Raw genomic sequence first — 26,894 nt, forward strand, 5'->3', positions numbered from 1 at the left:
ATTTAATTCCACTCTTCAATCAAATAATCTTCCACCATAATGAAGTAAATTATATAATCCGCACTTGCCAACCCTTTCGACATAATAATTATCATTATCATAATTGTCAACATAAGACTTGACTGCAGACTTTTTTTACACATTCTGCTTCCTATCATTCATATGCGGCACTCATCAGCACTTCAGCAACTCATTCAACTCCATTCAAACACAATGGAGGCACACTCAAATACATACAAATATACACAGGAATGCAATTGCTTTTGCGACAGTGTTGCAGCCGCTTATTTCTTCTGTTATTCTTCTGCGTGGTAGTCTAGCAACATTTTTTTGCCGCTTTTGTTGTTGTTGTTGCAGAAAAAAGTCGTTTCACTTAGCTTCATCTTAAAAGCAAGCACTTCAAAAAGCTTTTGTTTACAAATAATAAGTAAATTAAAAGTACTTAAGCGTATATCCTACGGGCAACAAATAAACAACAGGAAGCGTAAGCATTAAATGCTAAGAGTGTGCCGTGAGCGCTGCTGAGTGGCTGTATGTGGAGTATGGTGGCTTAACTGGCGTATATTTTTTTAGCGTAAAGTAAGGAAGATCGCGGACTGGATTGTAAAATATTTATGCTCATATGTGAGTGGGTTGTGTGTGTGGACTGCATTTGTTGCAACGCTTGTTGTTGTTGGTATTCTTTTGAGTACTTGTGCGGTTTATTTGCCATTTCGATGTGACATTTTTGGAGTATTTGAAATGAAAAGTGAGTTTAGGAAGGTATTATAGAGGGTTGGTAGTTCAATATACATATCAACCCAAAAGTATGATTCTTGCAATGTTTTTTTCTTTAATTTTTTTAACCATATTTATACATATCAGCCTAAAAGTATCTTTTTGAAATACATTTTTTTTTCAAAATTTCCACTTCTAGCCTTTTAATTTCAGAGATTTATACATATCAGCCTAAAGTTATGCTCTTTGATTTTTGTTTTTCAAAATTTCCACTTTTAGCCTTTTTATACATATCAGCCTAAAGGTATGCTTCTTGAATTTTTTTTCGAAATTTCCTCTTTTAGCCTTATAATTTCGGAGATTTCGGACTATTTTTATATGTTTTTTCCAGCGCTACTGTATATCAATTTCAAACTAACTCTATAAAGGCCTAGTGCTAACCGTTTAAGCCATAGGACCAATCAGATATCAATTATCAGTACAAGATTTAAGATATAGTATGACTGACTTCGTTACTGATGAAATTGTTAGTGACTCTAGTCTATCTTAATGTCTAATACATATGCTAGTATGTCTTTATTTGTTGTTTTTGTATTTTTTTATAATACAAAATTTATACTCATATCCATATCCATGCACCACTTGACAACCCCTGATCACTCTACATCAAAATTATTAAATAAAAAAAAATTCCAACTCAACTTGCTTTTGTCCAGCTCACCACTCTATTTAAGCGAGTATTTTATTTAGCTGTCAGCGCTGCAGCTGAAAGCGCAGTTAGCCTTCGAGTAGCTGTGGCAAGAAGCGTCGACATTTGCCACTCTTGTAGGAGAATAACTGTGCGTATTGCATAACAACACACAGTATTCCCGTACCCAGTTGAATATCGCATATCAAAGTATGCGCGTATGCTATTCGACTATATGTAACATATAAAAAAAATAAATAAAAAGTCCTTGAGCTACATGCTAACATAACCTATAACTTGTACGTGCGGCATACTCACATATATTTGATTATCTACAAGTGCTCACGCATATCTCCCTATGTGTATGTGTGTTTGTGTGTCAACAACTGCATGCTGCATATGCATTTGTTATTATATGCCATGTCCTATTTTCACTGCTGCTGTTTTGTTCTTTTTTTCTACTACGCTCGCGCTTCTCTGCGCTCCTTGGCGTTATCTTCATCACAGCGCCAACTCATATATCAAAGTTTTAAATGAAAAGCGACAGCGTGGAATGCAATTTATAAATTACAATCATTTTGAGTGAGGAAACCGGCGTTGAGACACTGTTAAAGGGGGATGGATAGGAAGGATAATGCATACACAGCTATGTTTATATGTTGCTGCGACAGGAAAATAAGTGCGAAAGTTGCGAAAACAAGCTTTGAATGAATTATCAGTAGCGGCGAGTAAGTGTTGGTAGTCTTAGCGCTGGTGTATGATAGTACTGGAAGCATGTAGAAATGTAGGAGACAGTGTCACATAGTTGTACGTCTCTTATATACATTTTTATATAGTATATACTCAGCAAATGAAGCTCACTTTTGCTTATAAATAACTAATACTCGCTTAGAGCTTGATTTGCTCAGTATTGCAATGTGAGAATCTACTTAGGTTTATATACAATATTTTGAACAATGACATTTCAAGGTCATCAAAGCATACAAAATTTCATGAAGATTTGGGTCAATGAACTATAAATCGACATAAATCTCTAAGCAGTAAAAAATTTCCTTTTATTTATGAAACAAGTAACTTCAAAAGACTCTATATTTGATATCGAATCCTTTCTCCATATACTTCCTGATTATTTGAGATTTTATATAGCAATATACTGACCCCTCAGTACCATATAAATTCAGTTGAAATGATGTTACATCCTGCTTCGTCGGTTCTATCATCAAAATTTTCCGAATTTCTTATAACACTTTTACTCAGGAGCTAATTGATCAATAACCCCGGCCTCTGCTCGGATTAAAACGTTGATTAAGATCGATTTACCATACAAAATAAAAATCCACTTATTTTTTTTTTAAATTGATCGACCTGAAAATCAAATGCAACTCTGCGACAAAGACCGAATTTGTAATTATATATACGTTCTTTATCTGCGATTGGCTGTATTTTTTTATAAAAAAAAATGTTACGGTAGATGTCGCTGCTAAAAATATCAGCTGATGAAACTTACCAACTTCTTATGAAAAGCAAAAGCATGTGGATCCATTATCTAGTGTAAAAGACAAAAAAGAGCTTTATAATAAAAATTTTAATTGATCAATTAATTTGACTGTGTAAAAACGAAAATTGTATTTGTTTCAGCAGAAGCACCGTAGAAATCATAACCAAGGCAATCCTGAAAGCTCTTCTATGAGTCCACTGTATAAAAACTTCAACAACTTTAGACATCACACCTTACCGACCTTTAGAATTCACCAAATAAATCCTTCACCAATAATACGCCGACGATACTAATAAAGATTAGCTTTTCGAATGCGAAAACAACCACCCACCTCCCAGCTCAGTGAACTCACACTATTCACATCAACCTCTAAGTATTGTTAGTATATTTTAACCAGCTACTAAGCAGGCTTTTAATAAGATTGCAGTGGCACATTTGCAAAGTGGCAGCACAGCAAAGCATAGAAAAAACAAATAAGCAACGGCAAACAAAAAAACAACAAAAAAGTGATGGCTGCCAAGTGGCATGACCTTGTAAATAACCTGTAAGATCCCTGAGAGCGCATTGGGAGTCACACTAAAGACAAGCACAATACGCACATTATTTACGCAATTTGCTGGCGTTAAAACAAAGAGGGCGCTAAAACACACAGACACTGACACCGACACAAAAGCGAGAGTGCAAAAACAAGTAGAAAGAGAAGTGGTGGGGGAGATAGAAGCAGTGGATACAGTGTAACACACGTTGCATAAAAAATGAGTTGTTGGCTGCATGAAGAAAAAAATACGCAGAAAATTGGCTTGTAAGGCAAAAGTGGCTGGCAGCATGATTGGTGTGCGGTGGGCGAAAATGTGCAAAAGTGAATCTCTTAACGCACATTTTCTTATATAAATTATTAATTTGCTAGCTGCTCTGCTACACTACGCGCTCGTTCCTGAACGCTTCTTAGTATTGGAAGCTGTTTGTGAAGAGGTAGATAATATGTAGTAAGGGGCGGTATAACAAAAATGCGTTAAAAGGCCTCTTTGGACCGTAGGTTGTTAGGTTGTTAGAAGCTTTGTTTTGTACTTTTTTTGTTATTTTTTTTTTGTATTCTTGGCAGGTATGCAGGGTACTAAGGGCCATCACAAAGTAACCGCATACATCAGCATTTTATTTTCGTTTATATTTAACTGCTCTTCCGTGTTTTCTTTTTTTTATTTTTTTTTCGTTCTGAGTTTATCCCAACCCCTCGTCAAGCGAAGTACTCAGCTCTGCCGCCCACAGTAAATTCGATGATGAACTCACGTGAAGGCTAAAGTGCATTTTGTGCTCCATTAAATAATAAAAAGCGGCAGCTTGAAATGTTAGATGAGGGAATGAAATAAGCACTAAACAGCAATATGAAGACAAAAATAAAGAGAAAACGAAAAAAAACTTGCATATTCGACTCCCATATAACAATAACAACTAAGCACGCAATGCTTAAGACACGTTAGTTGTTGTGTTGCTGTAATTGTTCTTGTTGTAATATATAATATAACTGTAGCGCAAGGAAGTGGCTTATCTAATATGCTTGTAATACTTCAAAAATACAGATATATACATACATACAATGCAAAAAAAACTGCTAGCTGGTGTTGTGTGCGCCTTAAGCTATGCTTTGTGTGACACCCCATATGCATTTACTGTTTGCCACTCTCTTATAAATACTGCGCTGTCCAAAAAATCCCCATTGTATTTTTTCAAATATACATTTAAAGATTTTTGCAAAGCGAGTCAAAGATATTGCGCACAAAAAAAATTGGAGTACGTCCCAGCGGCACTAAGAAGTCGCGTGCCACTCCAACGGGTGCAAAGCTAAAAGCAGTTGGTTGGCAGCAAACCTTCGGCGCGCTCATAAATAAGTGAGTGCGTATTGTCGCTACAGATTAAATGTGAAAAAGTAGACAAGCAGTCGCTTTTCGAGTATGGCAAATAAGCAGGGAAATTGGCAAAAGCAGTTAGCTGGCAGTTGGTAGTCAGTAGTCTATGTGCTACTTACTCGTACAACAAAATACACACTGCTGACTACTCAGTGCTTGTTAAGTTATTCATAGACTCTGCCGGCAATCGCATGTAAGCATTAAAATCAGAATCCTTAGTTGCAATAGAAATGGAAATTATGCAATGATTGTGTGCGTTGTGATGATGTGGTTCTTCTTCTGGATGCTTGTGGTAACAGAGAGAGAGGGGAGAGAATAAAATATGCAGATTCTAAAAACTGCTTTTGTAGTAAAGAAGATAAAATATTTCATATGTTTATCACATAGGTGGGAATAATATGTTTGCTGGAAGAACTGTTTGTTTTTGTAATATTTTTCGAGATTTCTATGACTTATCTTAACTCAAGAAAATTCGAGATATCATAATTTTTCTGGCCTTCAATATGCGCAGAATGATAAAGCTCGATTCTTTTGAAAGAAAAATTATTTCTATAGTCTTCTAGGACGTATTTTTGAGTCAGATATAACGGGTGTCAATTTTTAAACTTCATAACTTTCTTTCATGCGTCGCTTCTTGCTCTTCTCAATGGACTCTCTACATCAAAACTTGTAGAAAAGTTCCTCAAAAATTTCTAAACAAAATCTATTAGCATAGAACGTTTTAATTGAACTATTCGTTCCCAAATTAATTTCAACTGTAATTCTCAATCGGTTTATAAAAATATTTTTATATACATATACATTTTTTCAATTCTCTTAATGTTTAACTATCTAGCAAATATTGTAAAATTAGAAGAAGCAAAACTAAATAAACTTTGATGAAATGAATTTCAGCATTTTCCAAAATTTTTTCGTACAATGAAGGCGCAAAAGTTAGAAGCAATGAGATCCCAATATCAAATTAATAGCTACAGCTTCCATTCGATCTTATATTTCACAATCAAAAACTCAAATCACGCACTCCACTTTAATTCAACTTTAATAATCAAATCTTAATTGCTTGTTCAGTTCAGTTCAGTTAAAAAAAACGGTAAATCACAAATCATGTCAACTTCACAACTGACGCATATTCATCAACTTCAAAGTCAGCGCGCAACGCAAAACTAATTTAACAAATATAAAGAATTCCCCTACGCACAGCCATAGAGATGCTGGCAATGAGTTGAGTTGAGTTGAGTTGTAGAAGGCGCAGCATAATCCCAGCACGCATTGCGTAGGCTAATAAGCAGCCAATGGTAGGCTTATAACAACAGCGGTATATTTAATATGCATTAAAGGCGAGAAGACAGCAAAGAAAGCAGGAGATGGCAGCAGGCAAATCAAACATTAAAAGTTCACAGCAACACGCCTATGAGAGCTGCCAACTGCCTGCGCTGAATACGCTTTGGCAGCTGTCAAGTCAATTCAGCGGCCGCAAAAGTAAACGACGGAAAGCAGCAAAGAAAAGTGAAGAATGAAGTGGCCCACAAATGAAGACAGCACGAAAGGCGCGTCGAATGTGCGATGAGCTTTCAGTCCCAAAGCAATCTGCTGCAGCCACTTAAGCTAATGTAGGTTAACGTTAACCCGAATCTTCGAAATATTTAAGCCGTTTAACACCTAATAAAGGAAGCATCAATTTTCAGGGCAGGCTGAAGTGGTTGCGTTTTAGTAGCAGCAATACAGGCGCACACACACACACATATCTCCAAAAAGGTAAACACTAACTAATTTGCTTTTGTATGTGTGTATGCGTGTGTATGTGTGTCTCAACCCATTTGCTGCCTCAAATCAAAGCCCGACATGAAATATGTTTGCCGCGCTGAGTTTGACACCACTTAGAGTTTTCATTTTTTAACTTTTGAAAAATTGCGTATGCTCTGAGTGCGTGTGTGCGTGTGTAAACGCCCCCAAGGTAACTGTACAATTTTCGAAAATTGTAATACAACTCTTCCATGCAATTAAATGTGTAAGGTTTTTGTATTTGCGCGTTGCGGAAGAAAAGGGTTCGCCTGCAGGTATGCTATGTTTTTCTTACTTTTGTATACTATTTATGTATTCACATTTGCTACATGGCAATTTGAACTTGAAATTACATTTGCGCCACCGGAAAGCAACCACAGGGAAAAACAATATGCACACACGCTTACAACAACAACATACATGAATGGAAGCTCACCCGCATGCTAAGAGATATGTTTATTGAAAATCCTAACCCTTTCGACTACTGAGCTAGTGCGTTACGCTGTAGACTGCCTTCAGTTTGCTTGTCATATTTTGCTAGCGCAATGCTTTTAAATTTCAGCTGCGTTGCTGTTGTTGTTGCGCACCTTTGCCGCGCCTCATGCGCCAGTGTGCTGACAGCGAATGCACGTGCCACGCATAGTACAAGCGCCAGTAGCCACACACACTCATTGAATCACTCTCTCACATACATACATACTTACTCATCAGCTTCAACCAGCCGCACAGTTGGTAAATTAAAATCCATGACGCGTCGCCTCAAGCTTGTATTGAAGGGTTGTAAAGTTGTTATTAAAAAATTGTACATTACACCGTTACATAGAAACATATACATATATATGTACGTTTGCTTATTGTTAATAAAATATATTTTTTATGTAAAATTCAAGTTACACCGTGAAAACTGGTTTTGCCGCGTAAGCGACTTGTAAGCGGCAATGGCTTTATTTGCACGCCTGCTTTCGTTGTAATTAAAAAAACAACAATTTTATTGCACTTCCTATGCACTACATGTCTGTAGGAATACCTATAACTCGTCAGCTTTAATAACAATTTTGTTTAGCGCATAAACTTTGTGACCTTTTGCCTGATTTGCATGGAAAATGCAAACAGGTTTCAATCGTTGAAGGGGTTAAGTGTTTGTCAAAGGGTGGTTTTATGTGATTTTAATTCATTTCTTTCATTTCATGCGTAATGTGTATATTAAATGACTGCTTTCTGCTATTATTATATGTTATTTTTGAAATTGACTTTTTGTTGTATTGAATTGGAAGTTAGTATGATTTTGGGCGAAAATAATGTTTTGATAAGTAAAATATATACATTTTTCTTATAGCATATAATTTAAAAATAATTCTAAAAAGAAAGTAAGGGTTGAATTCAGCTATAACCGAACATTTTATACTCTCCCAATTTACTTTTGTATTTTTTTTTTTTAAATAACACACAATTTGACCCATATATTCGGCATAAAGTCCAATAGAATATCAAAAATAATTTTGTATTGTATATGAGAGCTGAGTTAATTCATGAACCGATTTCACTTATTTTCACCATCAATCTACTAAATTTTTTTTGCTAATATATCTCACATATTAAACGATATATGCGGTATAAAGCCCACCGAATGTTTGAAACCACTAACTCTAGATATATAGAAGCTAGGGTATGTTATGAACCAATTTCACACATTTTTTGGCACGGAACCACATTATTATAAGACAAATATTCTCTTTGAATATTTTTAAATATTTTACAGATTTACCGGTATTTTTAGTCCAAAATTATTAATTAGTACCGAGGTTTTCATTGCCTTGAAAATGTATAGTCCGATTTCGGCAATTTTTTTGCAGACTTATTCCTTTATACCATTTTCTTAACGAATGTCTGTTTAAATTATATTATTATTACTATCTAAGCATATCAGAAATTGGAAATAACTCTAAAAAAAGTTGTCCAAATATTCTTAAATCTTATTTTAGAAAGAACGCCAACTAAGTTTATTGCTCAAAAGTGCCCACTAATCTAAGCCTTATATCAATACTTAACAGAAGTTCTTTAGAACAGTGGATAAGGAGTTCAAATTCGGTCAAAAGCGGATAAATATATTTGATATGAAGACTTCTTTCAATCTTCAACTAACTCAGTACATTTTTTTAACTAGAATATTTTATATTCAGTAGAACTCTGAAGCTGACAAGATCTAATCATTATTCCTGAGAATACATAACTTAATAAAAGCTATAAGCATTCTATTTAATCGTGGTTTTTGATATAAAAGAAAAATAAAAAATTTAAGGAGTGTAAGACAATCCTCTGTTTTCACCTTTTCTCAGGATCGAAATTATTTATAATCTTTTTAAATCTTTCAGTATTGTAGGCATATATTTACTGATATCATATTGCAAAATAGATTTTAATAATATTCTTTATTGTTGTTGTAATGAAAACATATCTACTTCGTTGGCTAGACAAACTCTATATAAACATATTAAACATGAGAACTCACTCAGGTTTCCACTAAATACCACATGAAACTCAACAACCGCAAGCACTACTTATACTGTTTCCCCACTTTATTTACCTATACAATTTTTACCCCAATAATTTCAAATAATTTAGCTGTCACACACCCAGTTTGCTGCCTACCTTCAACTCACTTACAATGCATTTCTTTATTATGCCAGCAAATAGAGAGTCGAAACTTAACAAACGGAAAGTATACTTTTCAAAATTGTTTTCTCTGCAAACCACTCGCATAGCAAGCACTCAATAAATATGTCACTCATGTTTACCCCAAATGACAGTCTATCAAAGAAAGCGGCCGTCAAAAAAACAGAAAAAAGGTGCACAAGTACCAAATCAAAATCTCACATGTGCCGCTTGATTGCCTAACCCAACACCAATCAACGCATTTGCTCGGCAGCGAGCAACCCTCAAAGTGGAAATAGATGAAACGGCATGTAAGTAGTTATGCAGCAAAACAAAGCAAACGCCAACGGCAGGAAAACTGTCACGTGTTGTCATTTAAGTGAGCTACCAAATGCACACGTAGACAGACATTTACGTAACGTAAATACACGTTACAACGTTTGTATTCATTATTAAAATAATAATAGTGTTTCGTACAATGCTGACACTTTTATGTAACCGAAAAAATGCGTTGTTGTTGTTGCTGCACTCGTTAGTTAATGCAGAAAAAATTAAAAGCCTATATTTCATTGCACCCCCGAAACTGAGGTGGCTTTCAAGGGTAGTTATGTAATTTGTGTTCTTCATTTACTATGCGTTTTTCCGCCTAACTGTCCGTGGCAGCTTGAGCGCCACAACATGTTATCAAGCATTTTCCATCACCAGCGCGCTGAGAAGCGTATGTCGAAATTGAGAAATAATTTTATGTTTGAACAAATTTGCATATTACTTTCCGATGCAATGTCAGCAGCAGTGCATTCGGGTTTAATTATGACGCGCTGGCGATAGGAGGGTATATGAAGATTTTGAAAATAAGGCGCGTAGAACATTCAACAACCCTTTCAGCGGTTGTGCGCTGCAGTTTAATACGTAATAAATAAAATGGGAAGGAAAGTAGCTGCCGAACTAGAATTTTAGTGTCGTTAGAAGATTGCGCTTTGATGTCTCAAGCTATGAATAGAGTCAGAGGTCAAAGTGAATACATTTATGTATTTAAGGCGCGTGTGCTAAGTAGATTTGATAATAAGTAATTCCAATAAAGAATTTGCGTATTCTTGTCCTTCTTAATCTTTCTTCTCGATCCGTGATGCTAATATAGAACAAAATAACAGATATAGAATAACGAAATATTGAATCAATACCAAAATGTTCATGTTGACGTTCAATAGTTCGAATTGAAAAGTCTCGGCTGCTTCGAGAATAGTATTCAACAACTTAAATACGAAAAGTATGGTTAGAACGGAGTTTTATCCATATTTTATGTCCCTGAAGTGCCTGTACTTTCTATACTAAAGTTCGATTAAGCTCCGAATCGCTCTAAATAGTTCTAAATTGTTGAATTTAATTTGAATTTTATCAGAAACGAAAGTAATAAGTCATTCTAGCTCGGTACATATCTATTTCGTTCCCGTACAAAAATGATTATGTAATTCTCTACTGGTTTATGAAATAATTATATAAAATAATGAATATCAAAAAACTGTAAAATCATACGTATTCATGTTAGATTGGATTATTCTTCCTTTTCGAATCTTTCTATCTCTCTATCTGAAATGGTTGAAGATAATCTCTTTACTTCTCTTTTTTACTGTCAAGATACACAGCCCGGGAGCGAACGTAAGTCAATACCAAATATCGAATAAAGTGAATGATGCATATTTCAAGCTAGATTAAGAGCATTCTTCGAAACATAAAATTATTATTTCAATACTAAAAGATACTATCTTTAGATCAACCACTATATACTAAAAGTTGTATCTCTGATTATAAGAGAATCACATATTTTGCCAATTCTTCGCTTAAAACCGCTACATATGTATTTTCCACCGTTATTAAATAATTCACATTGCTGCAAATGAGGCACAGTGCTGTCAACATATGAGCCTTAATGCCACGCCACGGCAACATCACACACAATTTAATACTCAATTAATTCTGAGTGTGCATACTTTACGGCGCTAAGGCACACTAGGCTGACTGCTAAATATAATTTGCGCCATACACTCGAACAGCATCAGCACATGAGTGGCACGACACTACACACAGCTATAAGCACGAGAAGATGAAGAGTGCTCTGGCACGATTTTCCAATTGAAAGCACACAAATACCGATGTGTGTGTGACTAAAGAGTGATACATATACATATATAGACACTTGAAAATTTATATAGCTACACTGGCGAACAAACATATTTAAGCATTCAGCGTCACGAAAGAGTTGTACTTAATGTATTGCATATGTTTGGGCGCACAGACGGTGTGTGTGCCTGTGTGAATGCATTCGTGCATACAATCGATTCATCGTCGCCTCGTCGCCGCGTCAGCGTCAATAACACAGTCAATACTACTGTCTACTAACACATACATACATATGTACTTGAGTTATACCATCTCCCATCATCATTTCAACGCTTTTCACATTTTCATTTCATTTTCGTCGCTTCTGTTCGCGCGTTAGCTGCGCACTTGTTCGCTATACGCTAGAAATGATTGCAAGTTAATATTAAATGAAGCATCGACAACAGTAAAAACAACAACAATGCAATGTAGCAGTGTATATATGCCGCTAGCGTAGAGCGCTTTAGCAAATAGTATTGTCGATACATTGCCAGCAGACATCAAACGGCAATTGTATGCTTGTATGTTTATACCTTGGTATGTATGTATGAATGCTGTGAATGTGTGCTCATGTATTTACAATTACAATTACATTGCTGCTTGCCAGTTGGCAGCTGAGGCTAAAACAAATGCGCTACTAAATGGTAGCAAACGTGTGGTCATGGCTGTTGCTCATACATATCCATCTGTGCTTAAAGTATCCTATACATATGTCTCAACAATCTATAACAATCGATAAAAAAAAATTGTTTACTGTTACATTTCTGCTTGCTGTTCTGCCATATTATTTGCTATCTACTTTCATCTGCACGCCATTTTAAATGCTTGACTACACACACTCACAAACATTACGTTCGATCCCTTTTACAATATCAATTAAAAGACGTGATGTGCTTAACAAGTGTATGAAATTCATTCGGGCGTATTGAATTCTTGCTGCGCTAGATTTTGTAACTGTTGCTTGCCTTTATTTGTTTATGTTGTCTTCACAATTGTAACTAATATGTATGTTGATGTGTAGCATACTTTAAGGCGCTCTTTGATATTTCAAAGCCTATGTGGCAGGCGCATTTTGCTAATACACTTCAGTTGTTGTCGTGCGTCAGTTTCAGGTGTTTTCTTGTGAATATTTTTGCTACTAAATTCTAATGAAATCAGGGAAAATTTATCTCCTTTGATTATGAAGATTTTTCGGCAATATTTGTTTAATAAAATTACAATGAATGCTGTATTTGAATGAAATCAATTAGCATTATTTTAATATAATTTATTTGGAAAACAATTTCTAATTCATCTACTGGTTCATCTAGGTATACTACTATTATAAAGAGAAAAAAATTGTATGTATGTTTGTAATGAATAAACTCAATCGGTTTCAAAAATTGTTTCACCATTGCAAAAGCTACATTCACCCCAAGTAACATAGGCTATATTTATTGCAAGAATCTCAACTTTCTGGAAATAGTTCCCAGGTGAGGGTATCAAAAAAACTCCGTGATGGAGAATCTTAATCTAAACCTGAAAATCGTCTTGCAAGTCATTCTTTTCGCATCACAATTGCGTGTCAGAGAGTCAAGTAAAGAGCGCTCGCAGCTGTTTGCTAAACAAAATTTCAAAACCTCCCAAGTACGCGCTTGAGAGTCGAGTAAAGAGCGGGTGCAGCGGCTTGAAAAATATTAAAAATATACAAGCGCGCACTTGGGCGTCGAACTCTGAGCATTCCCAACGCCTTCATAATCAAAGAGAAAGACATCGGACACCAAAAACTAAACGTCGTAATCAAGTTTTAGCTCATTGCTAATATAATAAAATTTCATGTTCGAAGCCGGAGCGGTCTGCTAGTGTAATATAAGAAAGTGAACCACATATTTCTATATTTAAATTATGACTTTAAAGCTTAAAGTGACCTTGCGAGTTTAGCTTAGAACATTAATCAAATGGCATGAGCCCGCTTTGTTGACGGATCCTTACTTTAATCTTTCATAGAGATGGTTTTAGTCGTCTTGTTTTAACTATTTTTTACTTCTCAGAATGTTTTGTGAGCTGAAGATCATAAATCCACTTCGATAGCATGGCCTACTCATATTAGCTTTTAATGCAAAGAGTTTCCTTGATTTCAATGACAATGGTGAACTGATACAACCTATTTTAGGAGAAGTCCACAAAAATGACACGATTATTAATTCAACATTGAACTTGTGGAACACTCTACTATTTGAAGTATTGAAATGACATTTGGCAAAATCAAATGAAAAATGTGGAAGGCAGAGACCTTTTAGTCCTGGCAAACACAGCACTATTTCTTTCTATAGGCTCTAATAGTTATTTTTTTTTTATTTTCCAAATCAAAATCGACTTCAAAAAATCGATTTAATCTAGCTTTCTTTAGCACCTACTTCACGAGCACACCTTCCTTGAATGTCAAAAAAGAAATGTACACCGCTGTCAGTGTTGCCAAAAAAAGTAATTCAAGCTGTCATTCAAGCATTTCCAAATCTTTTAAACAAACAAAAAGTCAAAAGCGCTAGTAAAATAACAACAACCACAAAAGCTAGTAAGCAGCATGCTCAGTTATTATTTCATATATACATAAATCCAATCATTGCCAACACATAACTACCTATGCTAAACACAACAATCACTCAACTCAAACGTTATACGAACAGAACATACATACGCATATGGAAAAACCGTTATGTGCACACTTATACACGCAATCAATCGATTAATGGTCGGATAATTTTAGCAACAATGTCAAAGTCATCAACGCACAAGGCAGATAGCTAACGCGCCGAACTACGCAGCACTTTTTGCGAGAATTACATGTATATATAAAGGCACGAAGAACTGACAGCGCCAACGGAAATGCTGCGCTTGAGCAACAACAATGAAAATAAAATTATAATAATATAAGCAACAACAAAAAGAGAAAAACAGCAAATCAGCCGTCAACTTGCTTGCGACGCACAATCTATCACACAATCTGAGCTGACACGTACGCACAAAAGGTGAGCAGCACTGTCTATGTGGAGATTTTATATGTAAAAGAAAAATGCGTGTGTGTGTAATGCCGCGCGCCCTCAAGTATGCTTTGCTTTACGCCAGCATGCAACTGTTTTGCCTACATTATAACATTTTACCTTTTTGACAGCGCAAATTTCAATCAAAATTGCTACGAAAATTCATCTCAAGTTCTACTCATTCTTGTCGTTGTTGTTGTTAATGCTGCTTTACCTAACTCATCCAGCATCAGCGGTTGCTGTCGTTGTCGGTGCTGCCGTTGATGCTGTTATTTGCATAGGTTCTTTATTCAACAAATTTCCATTACTGATAATACCGAAGTAGTCAGGACAGACATACATAAACTAACCTATATGCGCGCCCAGGCAGGTGTCTTCTTCTGTACACTGCTACTTTATATGCTGCGCAGCGCCTTAAACTGTATTTTGGTTTTAGGTGGTTAAGTGAGCTCTGGCAGTTACACACATCAGCATATGCGTAGCTAGTGTAGTGTTAGCAGATGGTTTATCGATTTTTTTGCTTTTCTTGATTTGTTCTTCTTTTTTGGGTTTTTCTTTTTTTGTTTTTTTTTTTTTTGGGGGTTTTTTCCTTTTTTTTGTATGTTTTCTTATTTTTTTGCATAGCTCAACCACATGCAAATTTGCATGAAGTAGCGATATTTCGAGTAGCAGAGTAAGTTATTGATTGAAATTTTCTGGAGGTGGTAGAAATAAATGTAATTTTTTTTCTAATGTGATGAAAGCATCTTAGGGGCTAAAGAAAAAATAGATAAAGTGAAAAGAAAGGAAATGAAATTCCTGCTGGTAAATATTGAAATAATTCAAATATTTGTGGAGATGTGGGAAGTATGCTAGGAGGGTAGTAAATTATTTGTAGCTAACAATCTATATATCTATTTTTCAATTTTAACCGTTATATTTGAGTGGCAGATAGTGATTAAAGAGAAAAATTTCTTTCAACTTTCTATTTTGAAAATAGTTCAAAATTTTCGAAATATTTATGCCAGATACTTTTTATTTTCAATTATACCTTATGAATTTCAAATTTAAAATATTCAAAGTTTATCATTGCTGACGGATCCGCGCTGTCAATGAACATGAAGAAGATATTAGTCATGCAATAATCATTTTTTCATCTTCTAAGGATAGTTTTCAAGCTGATTTATACATTAAAGGATTAGCTTTTCACTTTTCTAAATCCTTTTGAAGGTATCAACGAAGGAAAATCAAAACTATGGTACACTAGTATAACTCCCTTTAGCATTTCCACAAAAAACTACAAGATTATTAACTCAGAATAACTTCGGAATCATAATTGAACTTGTGGAACACTTTTGTATTTAAAGTGATGATATGAATTTTTGCGAAAACAAATGAAGACAAGATTAACTCAGAACAACTTCTGAATCATAGTTGAACTTGTGGAACATTATAGCATTTGAAGTGATGATATGACTTCTAGCTAAATCGAATGAACAATTAGGAAGACAGGGATCTTACAGTTCATGCCAACAAGAACAGATAGTTCCGTATATTGGTTCCAATAGTTAATAAACGATTTTTAAAAGACAATTGGTGGTTAAAAATCACGTTTTAATTTCCTCTCTACTTTTTAAAAGGAAGTTTGATACATTTTTTCATTTCATAAACCATTATTTTAATACAAAAAACATCAAATAATTACCTTTTACTTTCACCATCGAAAACTACATACACCAATCAGTAATTCTATGACTTTACATGCTCTCAATACCTTTCACTTGTAGCCCTCACTACAGTTGTCTGCTACCCTCATTAAATTGCATATAATTTCTAATATTCAACAACCGTCCCCTCCAACTGCTCACATTTCTATTTTAAGCACGCAATATTTTTCCACACAATCTAACTCAAAACACTAATTAGCCGCATTCAAATGTGTCTGAAACCCCAAAAAAGAAAAAAAAGTAAAGTGAAATGCCTGGCAAACGTAGAGTGTACGCTAATACAGGACTCAAAAACACATACAAATCAGTTTCGGATATGCATTGTTACTTAGTGTTTATGTAGCTACTATTTGTTAATTGCTTTGGCCATGTTATAGAGTACACAAACACTCAACTACTAGCCTAAATAGGCATGTACGGTGTACCTGTGCGGCGAGCTAATTGTTAGCAATTTGAGCTTCTGTATGCGTGTCAAGTGGGCTTTTTCGCTTACAAAAACCGGAAAATCATACTACAAATACCGGACATGAGTTGGTTATATATGAATAAAGTAATATTTACGAAGGGAAGATGTGTGGAATAAAAGTGCGTGTATTTAATTTTTGTATACCCTCAGTGGTATTATATGGTGTTTCATAGAAAAGGCATCATATATTTACATGTAGTACTACCTTAGTTAGAAACTAGCTACCGCATGACATGCAATCACGTCGATATGTATTGATTTGTGGTTTGGTTAAAGTAAACCGAAAACTATTGTTAGCCCCTAAAAGTATGCTTAATTATGCATATGGCTTGTGTGGCAAACACGCAAAAGCACTCAAATATGTAAGAGGTGTGAGACTTTAAGACCTGCTAGGAAATATTTTATATAGAAAAATTATTTTTGTAATACAACAACAACAAAAATAAGCTTTAAATCAGAAGAATGTGGTTAAAATGGCTTCTGAACTACTACTTATATCCATTTACTTGACTAATTTAACACTAAAATATGTAAAATTTTGTTAATAATTACATTAATGAACTGCTATTATCTATCGCTGAAGCTTCTCAGTTGTGGTTATACCGATAAATATTACTTTAATCAATGCGCCTGTATGTATGCTAAAATTGATAAAATTAAATTGATAAAATCATCCAAAGTATATCTTTCGCTATAATATAAGTGATTAGTCAATCTACTCAGCAATATTTTCTTGCTGGGTATTTCTAATCAATCGAAGCAAAATTTCATTTCTTGATGAACCTTTGCGTGTTAAGACTATTTTATTACAAATTAAAAACTAATTTCCTAATGTCGTTTTGTCAATATTGTGAAAATCGAAAATTGAAATTATAACACAAAAGGTCTCAACTAGTCTTGAACTAGACCAAAATTTCTTAAAAATGGATAACTTCATTCTGACACAATTTCGAAGAATGTCAACATGTAAACTCGGAAAAAAATTCCCGAAGCTTTACACCCAGAGCTTTAAATTTTTTGCCACTTTCTTCTATATTTTCATTTTTTTTATAGAATTTCTTTTTTATATATTTTGCTGCCATCGGACAATTTTTTTGGCCCAACCACATTTGGGTCACTAAATACGCTCGTACAAAAGCAATTTGCGGTCAGCTTAGTTGAGTGCTTTCGAGCACCTATTTTACAGTTTCACAATGGAGTGCAAAAACAATGCACACATACACACTTCCATACAAAAACACTTGCGAAACAACAATAATAAACTCATAGCACAGCTAACAGCTGACCAACCGCAGTACGCAAATAGCTCACAAATGTGCATGTAAATTTTCGGTATTTTCGGCATTTGTGTGTCTTTGTGGTGGTTTTTGCTACGCATTTGCGTATAAACGTGCACGACAAGCAAAACGCGAGCAAAAAAAAACAAAAAAAAAATTGTGTGTAAAACAAAACGTGAAAAACGAGACACACAGAAAAAACACAGAGTTTGGCAGTTGTTTTGGTGAAAAGGCGTGAAAAAGTGTGTAACCGAAAATCAGCATGCACACAACACGCTGTGGCTGACCACAGTGACACGTAGTATGTAAGCGCACGCAGGATGTGGGAGGGAGCGCGTGTGATAGATGGGAAATTTGAAGTAGATGGCGCTTATATGAGGGATGAGCGAAGACTGGAGTGTTATATAATATGCAATAAAAAGTGTTATTTGTGCGAAATATTGTGAAAAATATTAATTGAGACATTTAAACTTATTAATTTTTAATGTTTCGAAAAAAAAAAATATATTTTAAAATTTTCGAACATGTTTCGAAAAAAAAATATATATTTTAAAATTTTCGAACATAAATTCGAATTTTCGTATTTTCGAAAATCGAAAAAATTTATTTTAAAAATTAAATTAATTTAATTACTTTTACTAATTTATTTTTAATATCTCGAAAAAAAAACGATTTAAAATTTTCGAACATAATATCGAATTTTCGAAATTCAAAAAAATTGGTTTTAAAAATTAAAATAATTTCAAAAAAGTGAAACTGTAATTTTTTTCAAAAAAATTTAGTTTTCCGACCTTTTCGAAATTCGAAAGAATTCAAAAATGATAATAATATTTGAAGAAGCTTAAGTTTATTCTCCAATTATTTAACCCGTTTTTTATCTTATTTAAAGCAATAAAATAGAATCCATGTGAATTCTATATACAATTTTTTAGATTTTTTCAATCACAAAAAGGTACAGTTAAACTAATTTAAAACAAAAAAAATTCTCTTAATTAAATAATAAAATTTCAATTTTTTATGCCACGACGAATATTTTCGATTACAATATATTTTTTACTCTATTATAACATTAAAATTTAAACAAACCTCCTACCAACAGCAAACTCTCTCTCTCTCTCTCTCTAGTTAACGTCAACCGCAAATTGCATACATTCATGTCGCCTCGCGTTTCTTAATTAACTTTGAAAACCGCCAACAAATTATAGCATTTTCATGCCTTTCGCTGCGGTCGCCATTTAGTACAACATTTTTAGCATTGTTCACTAAAAAAAAAAAAAAACAAAACATTTTTTCCCGACCTTACATGCACACAAAGCATTTAGTGGAAATAATTAAAACATAGCGTAAAGTTTATCAAGGACCCCCAAAACGTATATTAAGTGTTAATTTTTTAATAGCTGCGAAATTAACATAATTACATGGCATTAATTATGCACATGATAACATGTTTTTGTCTCCGTTCTACCGCAAGCGCTTTCCTTCTCACTCTCTGCTCAGCCTGTGTTTGTCCACAGCTAGGTAGCTAAGCACGCAGGTGCGATGGCACACACACTTTCGGTATACGCTCATTCGCTTATTTTCGTGCTGACGACAAATGAACCAGTTATTAAGTGGCACAGCAGCAAGCGGCGAAATACGTACGAGCATGCCACATAGTTGATAAATTAATTTTGCATTATTTATAGGCAAACAATTACCTAATCTTTCGGCCGAAATTTCACTTGTTTTGTGAAAATTAATGCGTGATTTTAGGCGTTGGACGTTGATAAAATTGTGTGAGGTTGAAATAAACTACTACTACTATCTCTTTTTGTATTTAAGCTGATGAAAATGTGAGTAATAAAAGTTTATCTGGAGTTTACAGTCGCTTAAGCCTTAAATTTTGTTAATTTTTGGACTCTAAATCAGTTGATCAAGCTTTAATTGAACTCGTTACATTATTTATATACTATCACTTTATCTCATTGGCAACCTGAGATTGCTTATATATATATATTCACACCTAACATCATATCATAGCATTATATCACTAATAATACAATAATTAATGCACATGACGCCTAAAGGTATGCTACAAGTAAAGTAAAGTGTTAAATCGTTTTTTTTTGTAGTTATTTAATCAAAAATAGATAATTAATATAGATTCAATATAATATTTCCTACTAAAGTCACCTTTTATTACAAGTTCTACACCTTTGTAGTTATATAATAATACTTGATTAGATTTCTTTCGAATACTCAGAAATTCTCGCAAAATATTGTAAGCGTACACATATTCACACACCTGTTACACTGTTATTGCCTTCTGTATTGTCGCACGCATGCAATGTAATTAATTTGTGATGTAAGCTTCTTGGAAATCAATTCCTTAGAAATCATTATATTTGCTGCTTGCAGCATAACGACATTGCTAAGCAATACCCCATCAGCATCATCACCAATACACATTCTATTTTACCCACACCCCTGACTCAAGACTTTCTGCTCCCTAATACACATAATGTGTATGGGCATGGCATTTCATTTTGCTTTCATTAGAATTTCATTAAAATTTCTAATTAATTTCTTTATGTTTTTTCTGTGTGCTGTTGCCTCTCGCTGTGCAATTATATGTGCTACGGCGTACTTGTAAGGCATCATATTACGTTACTGCCACAAGCCGTGCAACATAAAGCCAAGCAACTGAAGGCTCAAAGCGTTTTTGCGGCTGCTGTGGCAACCATTCAGCTAAGATCTTTTTGGGCTACCCCTAAGGGTGGAGAGAAGAAGAGTGCTGGTGGAAGCGCAAATATACGTTGTACATGTATTTGAGTTGCTTCAGATGATATGTGTATGCTATTAAAGGGAGTTTGATTAGCGTGTAATAACAATTAGGGCAGTAAGACTGATGTATTGCTGGTTGAAGCTCTCCATATTAATATCTTTTGGATTCGCTATTCATTTGAAAATGTTTCAACCTACATTTTCTTCACCGCTTACCTTAAAATATATTCTAAACCGATCAGAGGTGGAAATCTATTTTTTGAATTGCGCCTAAAACTATGCTAAATAATTTTCGATTTTATTTTCAAATTGCGCCTAAAACTGTACTAGGATTTCTTCATATCCTTCGTACATCGCTTTACATATATAATTATATATACTTATATAAATATTTTTTTATATTTTATACTCTTAGTTTCTACAACTTTTTGTGGTTTCAAGTAGTTGCTAAATATAGACTGCAGACGCTTTTGTTTTCACAATCACCCAGTTTGTTTTTGCTTACACTACTCGGACTAAAACTACAAATAAAGTTCGCAGTTTTTTTTTCTATCACAACAATATACGCGTACACCATGTATGTTTTCGATTTTTTCGTGTTTCATCCTTTGCTGACTAAGCAACTGTCTGCCTGAGTGAGTTTAGTTCACTTAGTCTACCTACTGGCTGGTCAGTTGCCAGAGTTGTAAGCATACTTTTAGTGTATTTAATTTTAGTTTTCTCTCTCTCTCTCTTATTTTTTTCGTTTTCGAACTTATCAACTACTCTTCTTGTGCTGTTTACTTACAAAATACTAGAAATCCTTTTTTTTTCGTTTAGATTTTCCTAACTTTTATAGTGCTTGTGTATATCTATAGCTAGGGTTATACTATATCTGGCAAATAAATTCCAAATCAGCGTCAATATGCTGTGATGAAGTGCACAACTACGCAGCAACTACAACGGAAGTCCTCTGCGTTTTCTTGTTGCAAGCGTAGAGTCAGTGCATTGGCCAGCTGCCGTTGAGTAGTTGAGCGCAGCAGGGGAGTCACTGCTTTTGCTGCAGTCAATTTGTGTGCCCCCAAGGGCGCTCACTTTTCAACTTGTGTGCCACTTTAAGTGATTCGGCGACTATATTTTCGTTTTACACTATTTTTTTAAACTCAGAATTAAATTAAATTTCTGGAATTAAAAAAAAAATAAAAATATTTTGGAATTGTCTTTAAGATTTCTAAGTATTTCTTCTATATATCTATTACAGTTATAAAATTGCAGCTACTTAATAACTAACTATATTTCTTAGTTCTTACGTCCATATTCTTTATTGCGTTGCCTACATTTCAGCGCCACTACACTCACCCCTTTTTTGTTCTCCAAATAATTGCCGAAAAGCGAGTTGAACAATTTGTTTACCCAACAAAGAGGATTATCATTGCTCAATATTTATACAACTCTTCAATTATTCGCAATGCTCCGTTGACACAGCGTATATTAAATATTGACTAGCTGCCCGTTTAATATATATAATATTTGTCAGTGGTCACTTGTTTAAAGCTTTACGTTTAATATACTCTATTATTGACAGCCTAATTTCGATTATTAGTATTTCGCTACATTGAAATTAAATGACTGACAAGGCTAATTAAAATCGCAGCCAAACTTAAATATATGTAGTCAAGATATTTGCGCGCTTAAAATTATGCAACGCTAATGCTGATTAATTGACGTTAAATTAAGTTTAAGATGAATTTGGTAAACTATAAGGTAAATAAAGTGAGACTTTGCAAAAAGCCTCAGTATTTGAGAGCTAAACGAATTTGATGGCAACAAAAGGTAGACATAAATTACGGGGATGCAGTTTTCATAGCATACATTTAGGATTAGTATTTATTTATCATTTTTTGTTTTCAAATGTTGATTTTTTACGGAAAGTGGCTATATTTCTCTTCTGTTTAGAAGGACTGGGCTTAGATGGAATTAAAAATTTTGTTTAGTAATCTACTGGATGAGTTTTTACTAAGTGAAGCATACCTTTAGTGTACTTATGAAACTACTAAATTAACCTAGTATAGTTTACTAAACAGAAAAGCATTCGAAATTCACACAAGATCGAAAAATAACCAAACTCAATTACTGCCGCATCAATACACTAATTGTAAGCCCCAATTGCGCGCAATATGCTAAATATTTTCCAATATATCGTTCAACGTCTACCAACACAAAATACCCGGGCCACTATAATATATGCCCGTTTCAGCAGATAAATGCAGACATAAATAAGCACAGTTAAACAAATTCACTTGGAAAATTCGCTATTTACAATTAGTCTGCTGCCAGACTCAAACACACATCGCGCCCCTTGGTTCTTCCCTTTCACACATATTGCAACCAGCGACTCTCTACCCTCCAATGAGGCTTCGAAAACGCACTCAAGCAACACGTTTATTATGCGTTCGTACGCCAACAAATTTAAGTCCATTAGTCAGTTTTTTTTCTGGCTATGCACCACAGCAAATGCCGCTATGTAACGGTAATTAAAAAAGCTTGTAGTGAAATTTGCACAAGCCAACCATTAGGAATTACAAATTCACCAGCGAGCGCTAACGGTGTGGGTTTGTAATCTATACGCGCGCGTGTGAAAGTGCATGCGCCTAAAATGCTGCTGCATGTAAATGCAAAACACCGCACTGGGAGAGAGAGAGAGTTTAGTGAATTTGTGATTTCGTGTACCGTTGTACGGCGCACTTATTTGTAATTCAATTATGTTAATGATTGCAAAACATTTGCTGTATTTACATTAATGCATAATGAATAGGCAGCGCGCATGGTGCGGTTGGGGGCTTGCCAGTTGCAGCGCGCCTAAAATTATGCTGCGCTTACAAATTGCTTTTGCCACGTAGCACTCAGGCAACGCGTAGTGCAATACGGTGTTAAATGAAAATTTAATAGAAAATTGCAACAAAAAAACTGCAAACCTAAGCCTGGCGCCTAAAAGTGGGCGTTCACTGCACTTTTTTGCGAATTTTAGCTCACATATATAGAAAGTATATACACTTATTTGAGAGAAAAAAATCTGCAACAGCTTCCTCTTCATATTTTCAGCGCCTCTTACTCACAACAAACTACATTTTCAACTTACTCGCTGGCCTCCAGTCTGTAACCCTTGTACTTCTCGTCACTCTACCATCCAACACCTTCCCATCCCAGGCACTTCCGCTTCGTTGCATTGCTGTCGCATTCCACTTGTTTCAACTACGCATAAATGAGCCGTGGCTCAAAGCTCAGCTGGATAAATTAAGTGGTCGATGAACTGAATCCTTGTTGAGTGCTGTACAAGCGCGCGTGGTCGACGACAGCGTACCAAACAAAAACAACACAACAAAATGTAATTTTGGGTGTACATATATACCCACTTTGTTCTCATTGTTGTTGCTGTCAACGGCTTTGTTGACTATTTTGCCGACACTTACATCACCTTCATACCCCGCAAATGCTTTTAAAATTACAGTCAAGCGACATAAGCTTGAAAAAGCCTTGCAATATTGTTGCCTTTAGTGTTTTTGTATTGCTACATATTGTTGTTGTTGCCTCGCTGTCACTATCACTTTGTCCATCAACAACATTATTGACGTTGGTCATGATGATGGTGATGCCACAAAATTAAAACCAAATGTTTAACCAAAAATTCGCATTTAGCATTTGCTTACACTCGACGCTCTGGGGTTTCGGGTTGTGTAGGGCGGTAGGATTGGATTAATAGTGTAGCGTGTTGTTGGCATAATTATCTATGTGTTCTGTTAGTTTGGTTTAGTCGCTATGGTTAGTGAGCGCGTGTTTTGTTCTTGAAATTTCGAGGCCAAAAATTAAAATTAATTATGGCGGCCATTTTATATAAGAGAGTAAACTTTTCGGTTTTATTAGCATCGAAATCTCTTGAGTTAACATGAAAGTATACGTAAATTCATAATCTAATAGTTCGTAGACTCGTTCAATTTAAATTTTATCGCTAAATGTGATTTTTAAAAATGTAGCATACCTTTAGGCGGAATTAGATTCAACTATGTCAGTGCATATCTCTGAATGAAATGTCTTAAATATGATTTTATCTTTCAAGTTTTCGAGAAATAATTATTGTAAGTGTCGAACTCTAAGTCTTCAAAATTACTAACTACAATTTATTTTTAGAACATTCGATTGGTTTTATTGAAATATCTTCCCACAAATTACTCCTAATTTCCCTTTCTGAATTCACTTCTCTCACAAACGCTACTCAATTTCATATTCACTGAATTAAAAAAGAATTGAATAACTATTTTTTTAAATCACTCACTCTAATGGCATGCGAACGTCACTGTTGAGCGCCTAAAATTATGCAATCAAATTAAATTGTACAACCTTCTTTCAAACTGTTTACGGCGTAAGTACTTACGTCAATGGCTTGTGACTAAACAATCTGTAAGCGTGAAAATTGTCTGTCTAACAAATCCACAGAACAACAACAACAACAACAACTATATTATAAAGGTATGTATGTAGCTGTAACTACCGTTACATTGTGCCTCGGTGCGCTTCAAAGTGGTAAATCGTAATCACCTGCCAATCGTCCTTTAATAAATTATTCAACTAAATCACCACTTAAATGCCGTAGCCAACAAAAACAACAACAACTACAACGGCAGCAACAAGGTATGCACAATTCAATGGCCAAATCACCCAATAGCCGACCGAGGTCAAGTAACAGCAAAATACCAACAAACACACATCGATTGCAGATATATATACAGGAACTTACATTCTATATACAAATCCAATTCGATTTTCAGCAACAACACTAACAACAAGCAATGAGCTCGCATTAAGCATGCTGGTGAATTACTTACTTGAAGGATAAGTGCAGTAAGCAGAAAAATAACGAAAGTAGAAGGAAAGTAGTGAAAAGTAGCAAAAACAATCAGTAAATAGCATTGCAGCAACAAATGCAACAACTCTTTTAAGTATTTTGTGGTAGTAGAACTACACTGGTGTTGCCTTCCGCCCACTTTGAGGCGCTTATTTGCTTATTTCTCCAACTGCCGCTTGCCGCTTCTATCTATTTAACTGTTGTACATAACGGTAAATATCCTTTGGTGCACTCATTTTTTTTAAGCCACAGCATTGATCCACTTGATCCAATGACTTTAGTGCGCGGCGTCCTCCCAAAAGGCTCATCAACTGCCTGCCTACGACTTCCTTTTCCCTACCTAATATTGTTGTTGCTTTTATTACTTGCTTTTATTGCACTTGACCGTTTGCTAACCCATTTCAATTGATTTGTGGGTTGTTGTTGTATAGTCATGTTGTTGTTGTTATGCTACTTTTATTTTCTACTTAATTTTCTTTTTTTCACTTCGTTTTAACTTTACCGGTGATTTGTTCAGGCTTTTGTGCTTGATTGCAACGTCAGTTGGAGTTAGTATGAAACAAAGGCTACTCATTCAAGTGCTTGTAATGAAATTAATGTTTGTAGGACAGGTGAGTTGTTAGCATATGGTCGTTAGTTGACGATGAGTACAACTCAAAATTTATTAGATATTATAATAGAATTATATTTAAAATAAAATAAATAAATAAATAAATAAAAAAATAATAAAAATAATTTAAAATAAGTAATGAATGCTAGAAGCTTCCTTATATACAATCTAAGTTATAAACACATACTTCTCTCTACATTTGCATTTAATTAAAGTCCTTTGTTGGCTGCATTGCTGTGGTCAACCAAATGTGTCTCACAAAGTATTTCTATGAATTTTATCAGTACTGGATTTTTAATATATTTTCTATTCCTTCTTCTTTGCAGATGAACCGTGCTTTACAGCTCAAGCCAGCTGAAAGTGAAAGTCGAAGCGGTAAGTTGAATTATATTATGTACTCATAAATATTTTTAAGGAACATTAAAATAAAAATAATTCAACAAAACCTAAACTAAATAAAATTGCAAAAAATAAAATAAAACTAACTTAATACAACTTAACGTAACTTAACTTAAGATAGCTTAGCGTAACTTAAAATAAATGAAATAAAATTCAATTGCATGCAATAAAATAAAATTTGTTTAACTTAACTAAACTTAACATAACATAACTTAACTTAACTTGCAATAACATAAAATAAATTAAATAAAATTCAATTACATACAATAAAATGAAATTGGAACTTAACTTAACTAAACTTAACTTAACATAACTTAACATAACTTAACTTAACTTAACTTAACATAGCTTAGCGTAACTTAAAATAAATGAAATA

The 26,894-nt window shown here is 34.5% G+C and overlaps 1 protein-coding gene across 10 annotated transcripts in view; it reads left to right on the plus strand.

The window, feature by feature from the left end:
- Window positions 1-26,894, plus strand: part of LOC105221358 (CUGBP Elav-like family member 4) — an 867,302-nt gene that overhangs the window by 559,449 nt on the left and 280,959 nt on the right. For all 10 annotated transcript variants that reach the window (XM_029045950.2, XM_054230385.1, XM_054230389.1 and 7 more), the window contains one exon: window positions 26,446-26,494. In XM_029045950.2, coding sequence (XP_028901783.1) covers window positions 26,446-26,494 — 49 coding nt within the window. The remainder of the gene's footprint in view (window positions 1-26,445; window positions 26,495-26,894) is intronic.

This window comes from Zeugodacus cucurbitae, chromosome 4 (genome assembly GCF_028554725.1).
Source record: "Zeugodacus cucurbitae isolate PBARC_wt_2022May chromosome 4, idZeuCucr1.2, whole genome shotgun sequence".
Taxonomy (NCBI): domain Eukaryota; kingdom Metazoa; phylum Arthropoda; class Insecta; order Diptera; family Tephritidae; genus Zeugodacus; species Zeugodacus cucurbitae.